General features: G+C 33.5%; 1 protein-coding gene across 3 annotated transcripts in view; it reads left to right on the top strand.

The window, feature by feature from the left end:
• The window catches only part of LOC150078639 (alanine aminotransferase 2-like), a 105,303-nt gene that overhangs the window by 48,030 nt on the left and 38,513 nt on the right, over positions 1-18,760 (top strand). Inside the window, exons 3-6 of one of the 3 annotated variants that reach the window (XM_090383674.1) lie at positions 7,978-8,142; positions 13,871-13,984; positions 14,167-14,296; positions 16,586-16,665. In XM_090383674.1, coding sequence (XP_090239800.1) covers positions 7,978-8,142; positions 13,871-13,984; positions 14,167-14,296; positions 16,586-16,665 — 489 coding nt within the window. The remainder of the gene's footprint in view (positions 1-7,977; positions 8,143-13,870; positions 13,985-14,166; positions 14,297-16,585; positions 16,666-18,760) is intronic. The other 2 variants (XM_090383673.1, XM_090383672.1) reach the window with 2 other exon arrangements.

The following is an 18,760-nucleotide window of genomic DNA, read 5'->3' as shown; positions in this document are numbered from 1 at the left end:
AATATAATTTCTAAAGAGCCTTTCTCCTTTTGTCTCTGCATTGTCACTGTTGCTGGATAGAAAGTGTCCCCTGTCATAAAGAAAAACATAATGCAGTGGTGTGTTATTTTCTCAAACTATTTCAGTACCTGTGTTGAAATAATTGTTTGTAATGAATTATGAAAATGCTGATTGAGCAGACCAAAGCATAATATTTTATGTATAATATCATTTTATGCTGGAATTCATAAAATACTATACACAGCTTACAGAAACAGAAAAGATCTTTCCTAATACAATAGAGTGTCAAAAATTTGAACATAAATAATCTGAACGAGCCAGCATTTATTTATTTTTATGCTGGTGTCATAAAACAATTATAGTAAGTGCTGGTTATTGTGATCACATTTGCTAATTGAATTTGGATTCTATTAAATGCCAATTTTAATAAGTGAAAATCTGATGAATATTATCCACAGGCTATAAAATTGAAGGTATAAAGCACAAATTTACACTTTTATTAGCTTTCTAATTAACAAAATTAAATGATACGTGAAAATCTACAAAAAAAAAAATGCTGAATCAACAAGTGATCAACAAACTGAATGCTATCCAATTACTCTTGCTGAAAAAGAGTGAGAGATCTGGCAGCAAAGAAACGAAGTTCGAAAAAGATACAGCAAAAAATAAGTAATTATTTTCATTAAAGGTCTATACACATGTTGCTTATACACATGTTTAGAAATAAAAACACGTAAGTGTTTTTATTTCTAAAACTTACTTTTTTTTTAGTCTCTAGAACAGTATTTTTGATTAGTTTGAAAATCGGAACAAATCCAAACTATCCTTGGGAGATGTTTAGACTGGGTTGCAGGAAGTTTTGTTTTAGTTGCCAGTGAGTTATAAATTAATGGAATGGGTGGTAGAGGTTGACAGTTTGGGGAAATTCAAAGGTCAGATGGACAGTTGGCAATGGCCACATGAGGGAAATGCATAGGTCGTCTATTTCCTTTTCTCATATTAATTATTTATTATTATTTTTAAAATTTCTTCTTATTATTATTTTATTTTATTTATTTGATTATTTTTTATTTTTATTTTTTGGCTGGTGCAGCATAAGCATAAGCTTCCTTGCACCATGTGGCCATTGCTAATACTAATACCCTACTGTATATGTAATTGGATGCACATACCAAATAATAAATGAAAAGTTTAAATAATACTTATACTCCATTCACTGTATCTTTAACAAATACACATCATCAGTTAAAGCTCTCATTGCTCAGCTACTAAAAAATACAGTGGTACTTCATCAACTGATCATGAGAGTTTTCTTTCTGAATGGGCATATTATAAACTGTTCCCATTTCCTAAATACAAAAATGCTCAAAGTAATAAAGCCATTCAGCCTATTCCAATCTCATCATCAGTCCTACAACTTTTAGAACAATGTATCCTCCCCATTATTAATAATCAACTTTTTCCATTGCAAACTAATGAAATTTATTAAGTGGAATTAAAGATAGATTCACCATGACTAACTTGCTTACAACTGATATATTCTTTTTAAATGCGCTTAACTCAAAAAATTCAAAAACTCAAGATTTAGGCCTAAATGGATGTCAGATGAACTAATTAGACATGTGACAGAGAAGAAAAATGCATGGGATACATATAAATTAATATGTGACACAGAAGCCTACGATAGATATAAGCTGGTCTGTAACCAAGTTACAAAGGAAGGTTAGGCAAGCGAAGGCATATTACGAGATATCTTTGGCAAAAGATGCAAAGAAAAACAGCAAAGAGATCCTTACTTATGTAAACTCTAGAAGGAAGGGGATGAATCAGATTGGTCCACTTGATATCGATGGTTCAACTGTTGATAACCCTGCTCAGGTAGCTAACAAACTAAATGAATATTTTGCATCGACATTCACACATGAGGAGTTATTCAGGGAGGGGAATGCCAGAGGTGTATTCAACTCTGGCAGTAAGCTAGATAATCTTGTAATAACTGAGAGTAAAGTGGAGGAGAAATTGTTGAAGATAAACACAAGAAAAGCACCTGGGGTGGATGGAATCTATCCAGTTATATTAAAGGAGGTGGCAAAGGAAGTAAGGAAACCCTTAACCATAATTATGAGAGCTTCCCTGGACTCAGGGGAGGTACCCATGGACTGGAAATGTACAAATGTGACCCCAATCCACAAAGGAGGATCAAAGGGAGACACAGGTAATTACAGACCTGTTAGTTTAACTTCTGTTCCAGGGAAATTAATGGAGGCACTGGTTAAAGAAGCATTGCAGGATCATCTAGACAAGACTTCAATTATAGCTCGAACACAGCATGGGTTTGTTAAGGGGAAGTCTTGTCTGACTAATTTGATTGGATACTATCAAATATCCAGGGAATAAAATTTAAAACAACAAAAAGATAAGCAATCAGTAAGCACACAAATTGCAAGTAACACAATTCGCACAAGCGAGAATGGAGTAATGAGTTACAAAGCTTTAAAAATAGGAATGAAGAGAAGATCTGAAAATAAATTTTTTTATATGATTGAAGATTTCATGGAAGTGTAAACACATTTTGCACACAAATTGCAAGTAACACAATTCGCGCAAGCGAGAACGGAGTAATGAGTTACAAAGCTTTAAAAATAGGAATGAAGAGAAGATCTGAAAATAAATTTTTTTATATGATTGAAGATTTCATGGAAGTGTAAACACATTTCACCATAATAACCCACAGAATTCTAGCTCTCGGTATTATCGCAAATTCAGTAAGATCAAGTTTATTGTCTGTTTATGATAGATTTCACTAACAGAAAAGCCCAATAAACAGGTGACTGCTAATTGTTTTTATTGTTTTACGGTTGTGACCTCCAGAATTTCGACCGAACCACGTGGTACCGTCGGAGACAATCGTAGGGTAATCTCCAGTGCTGTGGTCTCCTGCCCCGATTAAACGGCATGCTGTCCCAATTAAGCGAAGTAAACCCTGACTATTTTCTCTATTGGTTTCTGTTTTTTAAGATTTGCCCCAAATAAACAGCTGCCCCAATTAACCGGTGGCCCAAATAACCGGAATCCACTGTATTTGGATCTTAGAAAAGCCTTTGATACTGTTGCACAGGAAGACTGCTGCACAAATTGGAGCAGTGTGGCATTGGAGGCAAATTGCTGCTATGGATAAAGGGATGGTTGAGTGGGAGAAGACAGAGAGTGGTAATCAATGGACACTGCTCTTCGTGGACTTATGTTATTAGTGGAGTCCCTCAGGGTTCAGTGTTGGGTCCATTGTTGTTTTCTGTATTTATAAATGATATTGATAATGGTATGTTAGGCCTAATGTCCAAGTTTGCAGATGATATGAAGGTTGGTAGGGTTGTTAATGACACTAATGACAGTACACTGCTGCAACAGGATCTAGAAAAGTTGAGCAGATGGGCTGAGAGGTGGCAAATGAGGTTTAACATTGACAAATGTAAACTACTACATATGGGAAGCAGTAATCCCAGAGTAACATATCAACTCTGTGGTACCATACTGACAGCAGTAGAGAATGAAAAGGACCCCCAGGTCCTTTTCATTTTCTACTGCTAAAGTAATTGTGCAGGGAGATATGAAGTTTTCTGAGCAGTGCAGACAGTCTGCAAGAGTAGCTCATGGTGTCTTGTCAATGATATACAGGAATGTTTCTAGCAGGGATAAGGAGGTGATTATCTCCTTGTATATGGCAATGGTCAGGCCATACCTTGAGTATTGTATACAGGTCTGGAGGCCTCACCATGAGTTGTTGGAACAAGTAAAGAGAAGGGCAACAAGATTAGTGAATGGAACACAGGGTTGCTCCTACAAATAAAGGCTTAAGTTTTGCAAATTTCAGTGTCTGGAGACTAGGCACCTGCGAGGTGATCTTATTGAGGTGTATAAAGCCTTGAATGGTTTGAGCATGCTCAGTGCAGATGGGATTCTTCCTCTTGCTCAGAATAATCGCCTGAGAGGGCATAAATTCAAATTGAAGAAAGCCAGTTGTAGGATAGATGTACGGAAGTTTGATAGCTTAAATAGATTCAAGGCAGAACTTGACAAACATTTAGAGCGAGAGGATGGGTGAAATAAGGGGGTGGGGGGTTTGGCTGATGCTATATAAGCTTGCTTTCTTGCATCATGTGCCTTTGCTAATGGTAATGCTAATGACTAACTTGCTTACAACGGATATATTAATTTTAAATTTGTAAAATAATAAGAGGAGTTTACCTCAATATAGTAAGTAGAACACTTCCATATGATACCCTCCAGAAATTAAAACGGAAAAAATGACAACTTACCAGTACAGAATCTAACGAAAATATATTTTCGTTAGATTCTTTTAATTGCGTTAATTTGATTTTTAATTGTTTTAAATTGATTTGAATTGTGTTAAATTGGTTTTTTAATTATTTAATTATTTATATTTTACTCTAATGTACCGGTAAGTTGTCGATTTTTTTCATTTTTTCCGTTTTAATTTCTGGAGATATACGAAAGTGTTCTACTTACTATATCGAGGTAAACTCCTCTTATTATTTTACAAATATTATTATCAACGTAGAACGTATAGAGTATTACAGCTCTGATTCATACTAATTAATTTTAAATGTGCTTAACTCAAAAAAAACCAAACTGATGTAATATACACTGATATAAATACTGCTTAAACTACTGAAACATTTTTTACCTAATCTCTGAATTAATTATGAAAACATTTCCATTATATTGCTCTGCCCATGTTCCTCAAGGAGGCATGCTTTCAACAGCACTTTGCTCTCCTTCAAATACAGAGGAGCTCTCCTAAATATGTAATTTCTTATGCAGAGATGCCAAAATCTTTGCTGTCTCACACTCAGTTCAGTCTTTTGTTATGGCTTGAGTGAGCTCATCTGCAAAACTAAAAGAATTTTCCTCATACTTTCATTCTTTTAGTTTCTCTCTTAATCCATCTTTGTAGCTATCTTTGAATCCACTTTGAAACAACTTATTTATAGTAGAATAAGAGAAATTTACCTCAATATTGCCTGAATACTGAAATTAACTGTTCAATTCTGTTGATATGCCAATTGAACTCTGGGCTATTAGCAGCAACATTTTATTTTTGTTTATACATTTTTGGTACACATTTTTTTTTTTTTTTTGCTTGTGTTGAGGTTACTTCTGTTTACATATGTAGAATAAACTTTTGATAAAATTTTGCGTTTTGATTTACAGATTATCCCAAAAATAAGCGTTTTCTTTTAGCTCTCTATGAATTCCACACTTTTACTTTTTAGCATTATTTATGAATTTTCAGAATGTTCAGGATTTCAGTACATTGTTATTTCTCAATATTCTTAAAATTATTGTACATTGAATGCACTTTCTCAAATATAGCCAGTGAATGTTAAAGCCATTCTTCATTCTCAAATAATTCCTCTAGTTCTTTTTCAATAAGAATCTTGGAATATGCTATGATTCTAAATTCACTTTCTCTATATTACATCAACTAGCTGAAGAATAAACTCACTAAGGCTGTTTGGGGTGTAAATTTTATAACATATTCACTCTTCTCTTCTCACATTATTATCAGATGTTTCTCAAAAATGATCAAACATAATATTTTATATGCTTCACCAGTTTGGGCAGTACCTTCTTACATAAATTTCAGAAAATCTCCTCTATTAGGTCTTAAGGTGAATTTTTTTTTTTTTAAGCCCAGCTCTGGGCCAGTCGGATCACAATTTTTTCATGTCGAATGCATCAGTTACAGTGGATTTTTTTTTTTGATAACTTACAACAAACTTTTATTATCCTGCACCCTCTGTTGACTGCCCTGAAATTTGAGGATTCATGGTATGAAAAATTCCTAGGAAATCTTTAAGAATTAAACCAACACTTGCCTTATTATCCAGATTGCACACACCATTGAAGCACTTTCTGTTTAACATAACTTATTTTGTTAATTTGTTGAATTTAGACTCTGTCTTATTAAGAATAAAGATCTTTGTAAAGTAGCAAAAAATGTTCAAATGAATAGATCCAAAAATAATGAATTTGTTGTATTCTTTCTCTCCTTCTGATTTCACTCATTATTCCAATTTTCATTATATTACTTATATAATTTTCATTATTATTTGGAGAAGACTTGAGTTTTCCACGAGTTATGACTATGATCTTTGTTTCTAGGTCATAGTCATAACTCATAATTCCTCACCAGTAATAATGGAAAAGAAATAAAGTGTGTCAGCAAAAGCACATTGAGGAAGATTCTGATGTGCAAGACTTGCCACTCTGTGAATACCAGTGAAAATGTGAGGTACACATTTGGCTGAAATGAATTACACTCCTAATCTTGTGTAAAAATTTATTGACATGTCCCATAAGAAGTAACATTTTCTGTAGTAGAAATTCTATGGATAGTTAAATGTCAATCACTCTTGATCAGACCATAAACATGAACAACTGAATCATTGGTTTTATAAGTAGAAGGGTATTCAGAGCAAGGGTCACCTTTGACAGACAAGCAACCCATTTCATATCATAGAAAAATCTTCAAATGATGTATGACATCTTCTTTGATAGCTGTTTCAACATTTTGTGTTTCTTTTGTACTTTTTCCTAATTTTAAATGAAATTTGAATCAAATTCACTGCTCAGTATATTACAAACACATAAAATACCTTTTATTTAATGTGTGCCAATTTACATTGACTGCAGATAAATGTTCTTGCGTTTTTATTTTACATGAGTCACTAAGCATGTTGCTGTGATGCCACAATTTCATGATACAGTCAGTTCTTAAACCACCTCATCACTAGGATTAACTTTAATTCTAGGTTTACACTAGGATTAAAGTTGAGTGAACAGAGTATAGATAGGTTGTTGTCCTGTTGTAATGTACGTTGTCACTAATGTATGACACCTTATTATCTCTTGAACAACTAAATCTGCATACTGCAAAAAAAATATATGTATATATATAAATTATAATAAAGGCAAACTTCTCTGAGAACTCATAATATAGTATAAAAAGAAATTTAGATAGTTATATAATTAATGTAACTACAGTATATGAAACAAAAATTACAAATAAAAGTTGGCATCTTGCAGAAATATCCATATTGTAATTATATATAAAATGTAATTTTGATTAAAAACACATTAAAGTGGCAAATCTTACAAAATACAGATTAATAATATCATTAAAAATACAAATTGGCTTTATGAATAGTGCATAACCTCTACAATCAGATGACCTCTGTATTCTATTACAGGAAGGCTGTACCTGATAAAATTAATGGCCACTCATTGTGCATACAATATCAGTATATTATACCAAAATTACATTAAAGATAAAAATCAGTACATTAATGCTAAAACATTTTATACAAAACTATTTTGCCAGCCAGAAACCTATCCCTTGCCCCACTTTTCTGATAGGCCATTTGTGAATTTGCCATTCATGGATCTTTAGGCATGGAAAACCTACAAATGGCAAAGTTCTGGTGTGGTGAACAATATTATGTCAGATGTACTTATATAGTCAGATGAATTTTTTAAAGGTTTAATTTTTTAAATTTTATTTCTTTCCATTAATATTGCTTTTTAATAATGCTAAGAGGTAAAACTTGGTTTATAATTTCTGATATTCTAACACAAACTGTGATGCATTGACTTCATGTGGATATGCCTTGTCTACCATCTGGAATATGACAAACTGATATTAAATCTTGCATTAGTGTGAAGATATAGATTAATACTAATAATTCGTGAGTAGTTAGAGGATATTTTAAAATATTTGTTTTTAAAAATATTTTATTTATAAGCATTGCTGTAATGAATAAAAGGATTAATTCTGGGCACCCAGTAAATAATTACTTAACATTCATACAAGTCAAGGTATAAAATGGAAACAAATGCCCACTTACTAGATAATTTGTGAAATGATTCCTGTTGTAAATCTAGTCACTGTTCCAGGCCAGGCTTCCATTAAAGCCTCTCTCCTGGCCAGGTGCGTACAGTTATAGTGATGGAGTGGAAGTCATTAGAGAACATGTGGCCCAGCACATTGAAAGGAGAGATGGTTTTCCAGCAAACTCTGATGACATTGTTCTGACTACAGGTGCAAGTGAAGCAATTCGGGTATGTAAAGTATATTATTTAGTGTAGTGTCCATAGTCAATATTTGTAATTTATGCATTTTAATAACTTGTTTGAACAGCTTTGTCCTTTATACTTTTGTTAAGGCTGTCAGTAGTTTTGTGGTGTAAGTGATCATTGCCATTCATATTATTCTAATAAACCTTGGCTATCAAGGGTGGTTCCAGCTAGGGGGAAAAGGCTATACCCACTCCATGATCAAAATAATTTTTTTTTACTGCTACATGATTATTAAAGCTTAATGTTTCCCCAGAACACTGTTTTAGTTCTCTCCTTTAGAAGACCTTGTATTGATCCCTGGCTTTCATAAAACAGATTATAGTGAAGTTATAAACTCAACTATCTAGTACATCATGTGAAAACAATTACTGGGAGAAAAAGTCTACAGTGCACCCAAATTACTTTTTCACTAAAGTGAAATATTTTAAAATAAAACCTGCATTTTAAAATACAAGATAAAAATCTGTGAGAGATTTCAGTAATATTCAAGAATAATTTCAATAGAATTTCAATAATATTTGCCAGTAAAATATGTTAAAATATTTTACATTAAAATATTTAAAACTCATTGACTTCATTCAAAATTTGAATGATAGAGAAACTTTGGCTGGTTTAGTGTAGTAGGATTTAAAATTTGAGTCAGTATATCTTATAAAGGCCAACTTTAGGGCAAATGGTGCTTTCTCCCTCCACCAAGAAAACATATATATAAAAAAAAATCCTCTTGAAAAGATTTAGGAAAGTTGTTTGTAAGTGAATATAATTGAAGATACATAAAAGCAATTTTTTTTTTATGGTAACTTTAATACAGCATTAAAATTCAGTAATGATTGGTTATTCTTGTACCTTATTAAAATTTGTACGTTATTTATAATGCAACATCAACAGAACCAGCAGAACACAACCATTTTGTTAAATAAGAGATTTTATTCATTTAAAGAAATAATTTATGAAAGTCTTATGAAGTTTCTGTAACCATTTAAAAACTCAAATTCTTATTTAGTTTTTCTTCTTAATTCACTTTTCTTTAATATGATATTGCCTCAAACAGTTGGCTCAAATCCATGTCCTCGTGCCAGTTTTTGCATAAGCTGCTTTCATCCATGGAGTAGGGGCATTTCCATTTTATTTCATTCACTTATTTGCCAGGCTTGAATCAAAAAAAAGCAAGTAGTAGTGCGCGTGTGTGTGTGTGTGTGTGTGAGAGAGAGAGAGAGAGAGAGAGAGAGCAATCATAGTCTGTTTCCTGTAAGCAGCTGAACCAGATGGTTGTTCTCTATTTAATGTACAGCGAATCTTTTTTTTTTTTTTTTGATATAAGATTTATTAGCCATTAATGAATGAAAATAAATAGTTCTTATATTGTAAAAAAATTATATTTTTTTTTTACTAAAAAAGACCTCTCATCTTTATTCCTGAAATAATGGTGAAATATATCCCTGACAGCTTGTTTTATTTCCTCAGTTTCATTTCCTGTGGGCCATTCCTGTTAAGGACTTCCCATAACATATTGGCATATGATAGCACTCTGAATTTTGGAGGCCAATGAAGAGGGACAGGCAAAATTTGCAAGCCATGGCCAAAGCATGGCCAAGCAATCTCTTGGAACACCTCAAGGAATTTCCATACAGTTATCATTCTGTGGTGACATCTGGAAATGATTCTATCCGTGTTTCACTAATTAGTTCTATTCTTCCCTTCTCCTTTTTAATTTACATCAGTGTGAGTCACATCACAACATGAAAGATTCAAATATAGAGTGAATTCTGACCCTGTTTACCTCTCTCTTCATGTTAGATCTCATGTTGCAGATGTGTAACACTTCCCACAGCAGGAACAGTATTAGTCACTTTCATCAGTAATAATTGCAGAACATGGGTCTGCATGGTGCCCATCTTGCCACATATGCTGAGCAGTAAAGCAGTAATCAAACTTGCTTCTCTGTGGTGTGTCATCACTTTAGAGATAGGGAAGATAAAGCAATTGCAAGACCCCCATTTGGAATACTGTGTCCAAGTATGGAGACCTCATCTGAAAACAGACATTGAGCTTCTTGAAAGGGTCCAAAGACAGGCAACTTGCATGTTGAGATGCCGACCGGGCTAGCCGAGTGGATAAAGTACCTGCCCGGCAACCCAAAGGTCGCGGGTTCGATTCCCGCCTCGGGCTTGGATCAAAGTACTGCAAAAACCTTGGGAGGTGCAATATGGCCACAGAAGCCGATGCGCCAACAACTACCAAATCAAAAAAAAAAAAAAAAAAAAATCATGTTGAGATCTGGCATACCACCTTTTAAAAATTTTCTGTTATTTGTTTAAATTGGGAAATGAAATCAAATCTTCCTGTGTATCATTCTCTACCAACATTCTTTAAATTGGCAAGGATAATTCTTAAAAACAGAGAAAGAAAGGGATCTAGGCGTTATGATATGGGCAGATATGAAGTTCTCTGAGCAGTGTAAACAGGTGACCAGGAAAACCCATGGTGTTCTGTCACTGATTTATCAAACAATGTCGTGTAGAGATAGGGAGATCATAATCCCCCCCCTGTATAAAACAATTAGCATTAGTAGAGGCATATGATGCAAGAAAGCAAGCTTATGCAGCATCAGCCAAAAAAAAAACCCACTCCCATTTCACCCCTCCATTCATTCGAAATACCTGTCCTGCTGAGCCTTAAATTTATTTAGGCTATCAACTTCCGCAACAAGGGATGGAAGTCTGTTCCACCAACCAACTACACTCTGGCTAAAGGCAAATTTACGGACATCTATCCTACATCTGTCTTTCCTCAATTTGAATTTATGACCTCTCAGGTGATTATTCTGAGCAAGAGGCAGAGTCCCATCAGCATTGAGCATGCTCAAACCATTCAAGGCTTTATACACCTCTATCAGATCACCTCGCCAGTGCCTAGTCTCCAGACACTGTAATTTGCAAAACTTAAGCCTTTCTTTGTAAGAGCAACCCTTTGTTCCATTCACTAATCTTGTTGCCCTTCTCTGTACTTGTTCCAGTAGCTCTACATCCTTCTTGAAAATTGTAAGATTACAAATCCAATATTATGAGGGGATCTCATCTGAAAACAGACATTGAGCTTCTTGAAAGGATCCAAAGACGGACAGACAGACTGACAGACAACTTGCATGGTGAGATTGGCAAAAGGATGACCATAAAAGCAAAGAATTTGATTATGTGGGCTACAGAACTTGGCAACAAGGCACCTTAGAGAGAGAAAACGTGATTGAGGTTTATAAGGCTCTGAGAGGTTAGTAAAATGAATGGTGTTATTTTCACTGTTATAAAGAACCCAGAATTAGGGATATAGATTCAAATTATGAGGGAAGAGATTTAAACTAGATTGTAGGAAGTTTTCTTTTAGCCAGCAAGTTATTGAGTACTGGAATAAGTTGCTTCCACAGGTAGTTGAAGCCATCAGTTACAAGAAATTCAAAGGTCAAATAGATAGTTACCTACATGAGGAAAGAAGTGCATAATTATCTTATCTGTGTTTTTTTTTTTTTTTTTTGCCTGTTTCAGCAAATGCCTATGATTTCCTTGCACCATATATCTAATATTAATACTGAATGATTAAACAGTATTTTGTTTTCATTTTAATATACTGTGAATTACAAGAAATTAAATTTTTATTTGTTATATAATATTTGTAGAAGAATAAGAGAAATTTACCTAATTTGATTCTCTTATTCTTCTACATTATTGATATCAACACAGAATGTATTGAGTTCCATAGCTCTGTTATATACACTGATAGGACAGAATTCATGGGATACCTTGTTCCTGAGCAACGTGACACTGTCACCCCTCTTGCTAGTGTACAAACCCACCGCTTGGCAGGTATACAGGTACACTGCATTCATGTAGACGGTAATTCGAAGTCAGTATGGATAAACATCATGAGTTAACTAACTTTGAAAGAGGGATGATAGTGGGTGCCCAATGCATGAGTCACTCTATCGCAGAGGTGGTACAGAAATTGCACTATCCCCGTTCGACAGTATCAAGAGTGTATCGGGAATACTCCATTTCTGGAATAACATCTCATCATGGACAGCGCTGTGAGCGGAGAAAGGTGGTGATGGATGAATGTGGCCATCGACTTCTGTCTCACATTGTTTCAGCCAGTTGGAGAACAACAGTGGCACAAATCACCACTTCAATGACTTCAACAAAGGAGGTGCAAGAAACATCTCCACCAAGACCATCAGACAATCATTAGCCACAATAGATTATAGGAGCCACCAGAGTCCCATTGCTACCACTGCGACACAGGACTCTACACCACAATTGGGCAAAAAAACATTGGCACTGGATCTTGGATGATTGGAGACAGGTCTCCTGGTCTGATAAGTCCCATTTCTAGTTATTTGGTGTGTATCTGGCGGAAACCACACAAAGCTATGCACCTGTCATGTCAACACAGAACTGTTCGGGCAGGTGGATGGTCAGTAATGGTTTGGGGTGTGTTCAGCAGGCACCCATAGGGCAGTGGACTCTTCCAGCAGGACATTGCATCTCTCCACAGAGCCGTGGTGACTAGAACATGGTTCAAAGAGCATTCTGCAGATTTTACCACCATGGAATGGCCTCCCTGTTTATCGGACATGAACCCTGTGGAGCATCTTTGGAATGCTGTGGAAAGGTCCATTCGAGCTTTGGATCCTCTACCCAGGAATGCCATAGAATTATGGACAGCAGTGCAGCAAGCATGGATGGAAATACCTGTAGATTGTTTTCGGTGCAGCAAGCATGGATGGAAATATCTCTAGATTGTTTTTGTGAACTAGTCTTAATGCCTCGCTGTGTGACTGCCTTTATCCAGGCGAAAGGTGGGTCTACCCATTACTAGGCAGGTATCCCATGATTTCTGTCCACTCAGTGTACTATCAAGTTTGTTATTTAATAGACATGAGGATAGCTAAGGCCTGTCTATCTGTGAGATGTCATTGAGAGATGTCGAATCTTTTTGTAGAAATTTGGTTTGGCTAGCTGAATGTGAACAGTTGACAAAAACATAGCCATTCATGTGGCATCTGCCATTTCATGCATGACAGTGAGTGAAAGAACCTTAAGTTCTAGAAAATATGATAAAAACATTTTTTATTATTATTATTGGTTTCTTTTGTTTATTTTTGTTAAAAGAACAGTTTTAAATTTAAAAAAAAATTACAAATTAATTTTTTATAATATAAACAAAAAATGTCTCACAGATGCCACAAAAGCATGTTTTCCATTTAGGGTGTGATTAATGTAGGATTAAGAGGATGCTATAGTTAAGATTTTTTTGTTGAGAATGACAGTATTCAATTGTTGAAGCTTTAATCATATTTGGATATTTATCCTTGCTAGATTTTAATCTGTCCAGTACATTCTACCTTTTTCAAAACTTATCATTGTAGATTTTGGTAAACTGTAAGTGGCAGTAGCAACAGATATTTTTGGGTCTGGAAAGTGAGAGAGAGCTGTTATAATTTATTTTATTGTAATGTGGTATTTTATTGTTGCCTTTGTCCATTTTTAACTTTTCATATTAATATTACTTCAGCACTTTTGTAAAGAATGTCAGTATCTGATTTATTGATTTGCATATGCAATTAATAATTATTAATGCAATCCCCTTCATTTTTTCTATTAAATGTGTGGGTTTTGTTTTGAAAAGCATTTTATTTAATGAAATTTTATTACCTTAGTCTGTTCTAAACATCTTGAATCATCCAGTCAATGGAAGACAGCCAGGAGTTATTATTCCTGTCCCACAGTATCCTTTGTATTCCACTACTCTAGCAGAATTTGGCATGCAAGAGGCAAGTATTATATTTCAGTAATGGTTTAAGAAAGATATTCTTGTAGATTCTATATATTTCTTAATGTGTGAAATATATGAAGCTAACATTTGATTACTGTGTATTTGAGAGTGTAGCTGAATTATATTTGACTTTCTGACAAGCATCATAGGATATTTATCTCCCTTTTAACTGTTTGACAGATTGATTACTATTTGGATGAAGAAAATAACTGGTCTGTCAGCATAAGTGAGCTAAAGAGAGTTCTAAAAAATGCTCGAAATCACTGTGAACCTAGAGCACTTGTGGTAATTAATCCAGGAAACCCAACAGGTAAGAAAAAAAATAAATTTGGGGAGAGAAAGGTCTTGATTTTCTCTGATACTTAAATACTTAATTAATTGCTTTTCACTTTCATTATATTTCTGTATGTATTTAATTTTTGTTCAGGAATGAACCATCAGTAATTTATATGTAAGCTTATATCCTTCAATTACTCAGATATACAATAAGTTATCGGTCATCGTGATCAGAACTGTTGGCAAAATGGGTTCAAAAGAATCGAATGATTACCAGAAAGGTCTTTTCAAGAACTACCACCTTCATTAAAAAGGTAATACATTCATGGATCGTACTGTTACAGAAGATATAGCTGGTTCCATTCCTTCATATTAGAAACCAAAATGCAGTAAAAATGATGACTTCCTTGGGACTGACAGTAATTTATCCTAATATCTTCTATCTAAGGGCATTAAAATTCAGAGATTTCAAACAGTGAACAATTTTAAAATTTCACAAGACTTGTCTTTTCCCTGCCATTACAACAAAACATGTAAACTTATTTTATCCTGTATCACAACACAGTTGCCCAGCTCACCAAGCCTACTTCAACCTACTTCATGGATAACAATTTCATACTATTGTGACATCCCATGTATTTCTTCTATTTAGCTGTTTGAAATTTACTGTATAAGTAGGGCACAGTCTCACTCAGTATAGCAGTGAGCAAATAAGGTTTGCTATTTAATGCTGCAGTCTCATATTGGGGAGGCACATCACCACGAGTTTATTATTATTATTATTAGTCATATGGTGCAACGAATCCTGAGGCTTATGCTGCACCAGCTGAAAAAAAAAATTCTGAATTACCATGGGGGAGAGATTGTTTGTTTTGTTTGTTTGGTTGGTTTTTAGGAGCATTAGCAACTAAGGCCATATTGCTCCGGGATATGCGGTGGTCATTCCTTGACCTTTCCGCATCCTCCGTATTTGGTGGTGACGGGCTCGAACCCCGGTCTAATCAAGAAGCGTGTGCTGCGCACTGCTGCTCCTTCCCACCTGGCTACGGAGGCACCTTGGGGGAGAGAGAGAGAGAGAGAGAGAGAGTAGAAGGGAATCACCAAGAAAGAGAAGAATGATGATATTCAGCTCAAGATCTTGGATGTGCCAAGCCCGTACTCACCAGATGTGAGCCTCTGCGGTAGAAGTTGAAAAGGTAGAAGTTGAAGAAAAGGTAGCAGTTAGTTTCTTCAGTATTGAAGAAACTAACTGCTAACTCATGGTGAAGTGCCTCCACAATATGGAAATGATGCATTAAAAAAGTAAATCTATTACATTGCTATGCACAAATTGTGAAAGCCACATAATATATATAGTAACACTCTACTGCAATAATTAAAGACAAACACCAGCCAAGGAATTAAAAGTTTTTACTATAAAAATAAAATATACAGAAATAAAATATAATGAAAACACTATTGGAACACTAAAATATTACAATAAATTACGATAAAATAAACTACGATAAAAACGTTATCTCCTTCTTCAACAGTACTGCTGTCTCCTTCTTCAACAGTACTGTCGAAGAAGGAGACAGCAGTCTCCGAAAGCTTCAGGTTTTATCGCTTTTAATCCAGTTTATTTTAGATAATTTTATTGCTTCGGTATTTTTAACTATATTTTTAACGTTTTTATCGTAGTTTATTTTATCATAATTTATTGTAATATTTTAGTCTTCCGATAGTGTTTTCATTATATTTTATTTCTGTATATTTTATTTTTATAGTAAAAATTTTTAATTCCTTGGCTGGTGTTTGTCTTTAATTATCGCAGTATGGAATTTCCCAGCCCCATAGGCCTGTTTGAAGATATATATAGTAACACTCTATAATTGTCATAGTATTGAGGCATTTTATAGGTGTATATGCAAATTTTTGTTATGAACAAAAAATAAAGCAAGGAATTTTATTGATTTAAAATTACCAGTGAGAGAGAGACCGAGAGACTTTCTGAAGACTTAAAAACGTGATTTTCTTCAACTAATTTCATTTTAGAAAATGAAATGAAAACTACTTCTGTAATAAAGTTCTCTACTTAGAAAAAATAAGAAGCTTCAGTAATTCAAATTTTCTAATAAACATTTATATTCATTAAATGTTTTATTAGTCTCAGTATTATTATTTTTTTATTATTTAATATGGTCTTGAGATGTGTCCTAAGGTGATTGATTTTCTCATGTTTAGGTATACCAATTTTACTTATTTATTTATTTTTTTTTTGTGTAGTCAAGTTCTTTATTTGGTATGGTATATATTGTATTTATTTATTTTTATTTTTTTCCAGGATCTGTTCTAACAAAGGAAAACATACAAGGAATTATAAGATTTGCTCATGATGAAAAGCTTGTTATATTAGCAGATGAGGTGAGAAATCAGTATTTTTCAGTTTTATTTGTGAATAAAAAAAAAATTCTTAATAAATAAAGATTAAAAATGAAGTAAACATGATGCCAGTGAAACATACCAGGGAAGTTTTGCTGGAAGAAGGTGAAATGATGCTATTTATAGGCACTACTTACTTATTTATATATAGCTTATATATTTATAGCAAACTAGTTAGAAGCTGATAGAAAAATGAAAACAAGATATGTATATGTTACTAGAGCTTATGTATTTATCCTATTTTTTGAGTAATATGTGACTTAGATAAATATAGAAATATCACTTGAACAGAAAAGCATAAACTTATTCATCTAAAAATTTAAAATAGTTTCAGTGATTTCCCTAAATCAGACATTAAAATGGCAATCATTTTATAATTTTTAAAATTTTTTGTATCATTAATTTTGTTGAATAATTAAACATAGGTAGGTGATTTAATTAACTCAAAAATATTATTTTACTGTAATGCCAAATAAAAACATAGCTCCACTATAATAATAATAATAATACAATACAATACAATACAATACAATTTTATTTATCAAGAGAATTCGTTTACAATAAATGAACTTGTTAAGAAAAGTAAATTTCTTGACAACAAGTTGTAGTTCTTCCTTTACAAGTTTTGTACAAATTTGTTATCTTACAGAAAAGACTATGAAGTCACTACACATAGTATATTCCACACTGTAAACAGAGGTAGTTTATCTGCATATCAATTCTAATCTACTGTGTCATTGAGTATCAAGAATTTTCTTATTAGGAATTTTAATTTGGAGATGGGATAACTTCTCCTGAGCCTGAAATCAATGCTAGCCAACAAGTTGTTTATTACATTCATTGTGTGCCTATCTCCAAATCTATTTAGTATCCTAGGGTGAGGCAAAGTAATTGCTTTTGGGTTCCTTAAATTATGTGAGACATTTCTTTGCAGATTCGACTCTTCAAAAATAGTGTTAAGATTTTTTAAGAATAGATTTAACTTTAGTTTTTGAACTGGATACAATATTTTATGTTTCAACAAAAATTGCCTTCTCTTATTCAGGTCATTCCAAGAGTTTGTCCCCATTAAAAGTTTCAGAATCCTATTCATTAAGTTGTCTATTGCCCTTATTTCTGTTTTATTTGCTCGTGCCCATATATTTACTAAATAATTGAGTTGGGAGTCCACTAATGCATAATATAAGGTTACTTTTGTTCTAAGATTTAACTTATTCTTAATGTAGTAGAAAAAGTACACATAAAATCTCATTTTTTTGTACAAGTTTGTTATATGCATTATCCAACTTAGACTGTAGTCGATCCATAACCCAAGGTAACAATGATTTGAGACTTCTTCCACAGTTAGACATTCGCAATTCTGGAAATTCTGTTCATGTAGGCAATCATGTTTGTGCAATTTGATAGAGGGTTGAATGTCCAAGGTTTGATGAGGAGGCCTTATTACCAAAAATTTAGTTTTTTCAAAGCTGAGTGCTAATTTATTATCGTGCAGCCAAGATTGTAAATGTATTGCATCCTGTTGTAAATCATTTGCCATTTTTGTTAGGTCCTTTCCTATTGTATATAAGATTATATCATCTGCATAAATTTTTATAAAGGAGTTCTTAATTACTTCGAATATGTCATTTATATAGATGTTGAACATGATTGGCCCAGCATGAGTGCCCTGAGGTACTCCTCTCTTTACATTATAAGATTTCCCCTTTGTATTTTCTACTTCTACTGTTATTTTTCTCTTGGTTAAATAATTTGCTAGTAGTTGATTGAGTCTTCCCCTTATTCCATATTTCAGTAATTTCTGTTGCAATATTGGGATATCAATTAGGTCATAAGCTTTGGTCAAATCTATAAATAAAATCAATATGAAGTTATTGTTGTTTAAATGTAAGTTTAGAGAGTCTATTAAGTTCTCTAATAATGTCTGTGTGCTCTTGCCCTTCTGATATGAGAATAGAGAGCTGTTTAACAGTCCATATTGATGTAAATATTTGCTTATATGGAAAAATATATAATTTTCTATTATCTTATTTAAAACTGACTGTATTGTTATTGGTCTGTAGTTGCAAAAGTCATC

This window comes from Mastigoproctus giganteus, chromosome 10 (genome assembly GCF_048544385.1).
Source record: "Mastigoproctus giganteus isolate SK-2022 chromosome 10, ASM4854438v1, whole genome shotgun sequence".
Taxonomy (NCBI): Eukaryota; Metazoa; Arthropoda; class Arachnida; order Uropygi; family Thelyphonidae; genus Mastigoproctus; species Mastigoproctus giganteus.
This window is presented reverse-complemented; position numbering and strand designations above follow the sequence as displayed.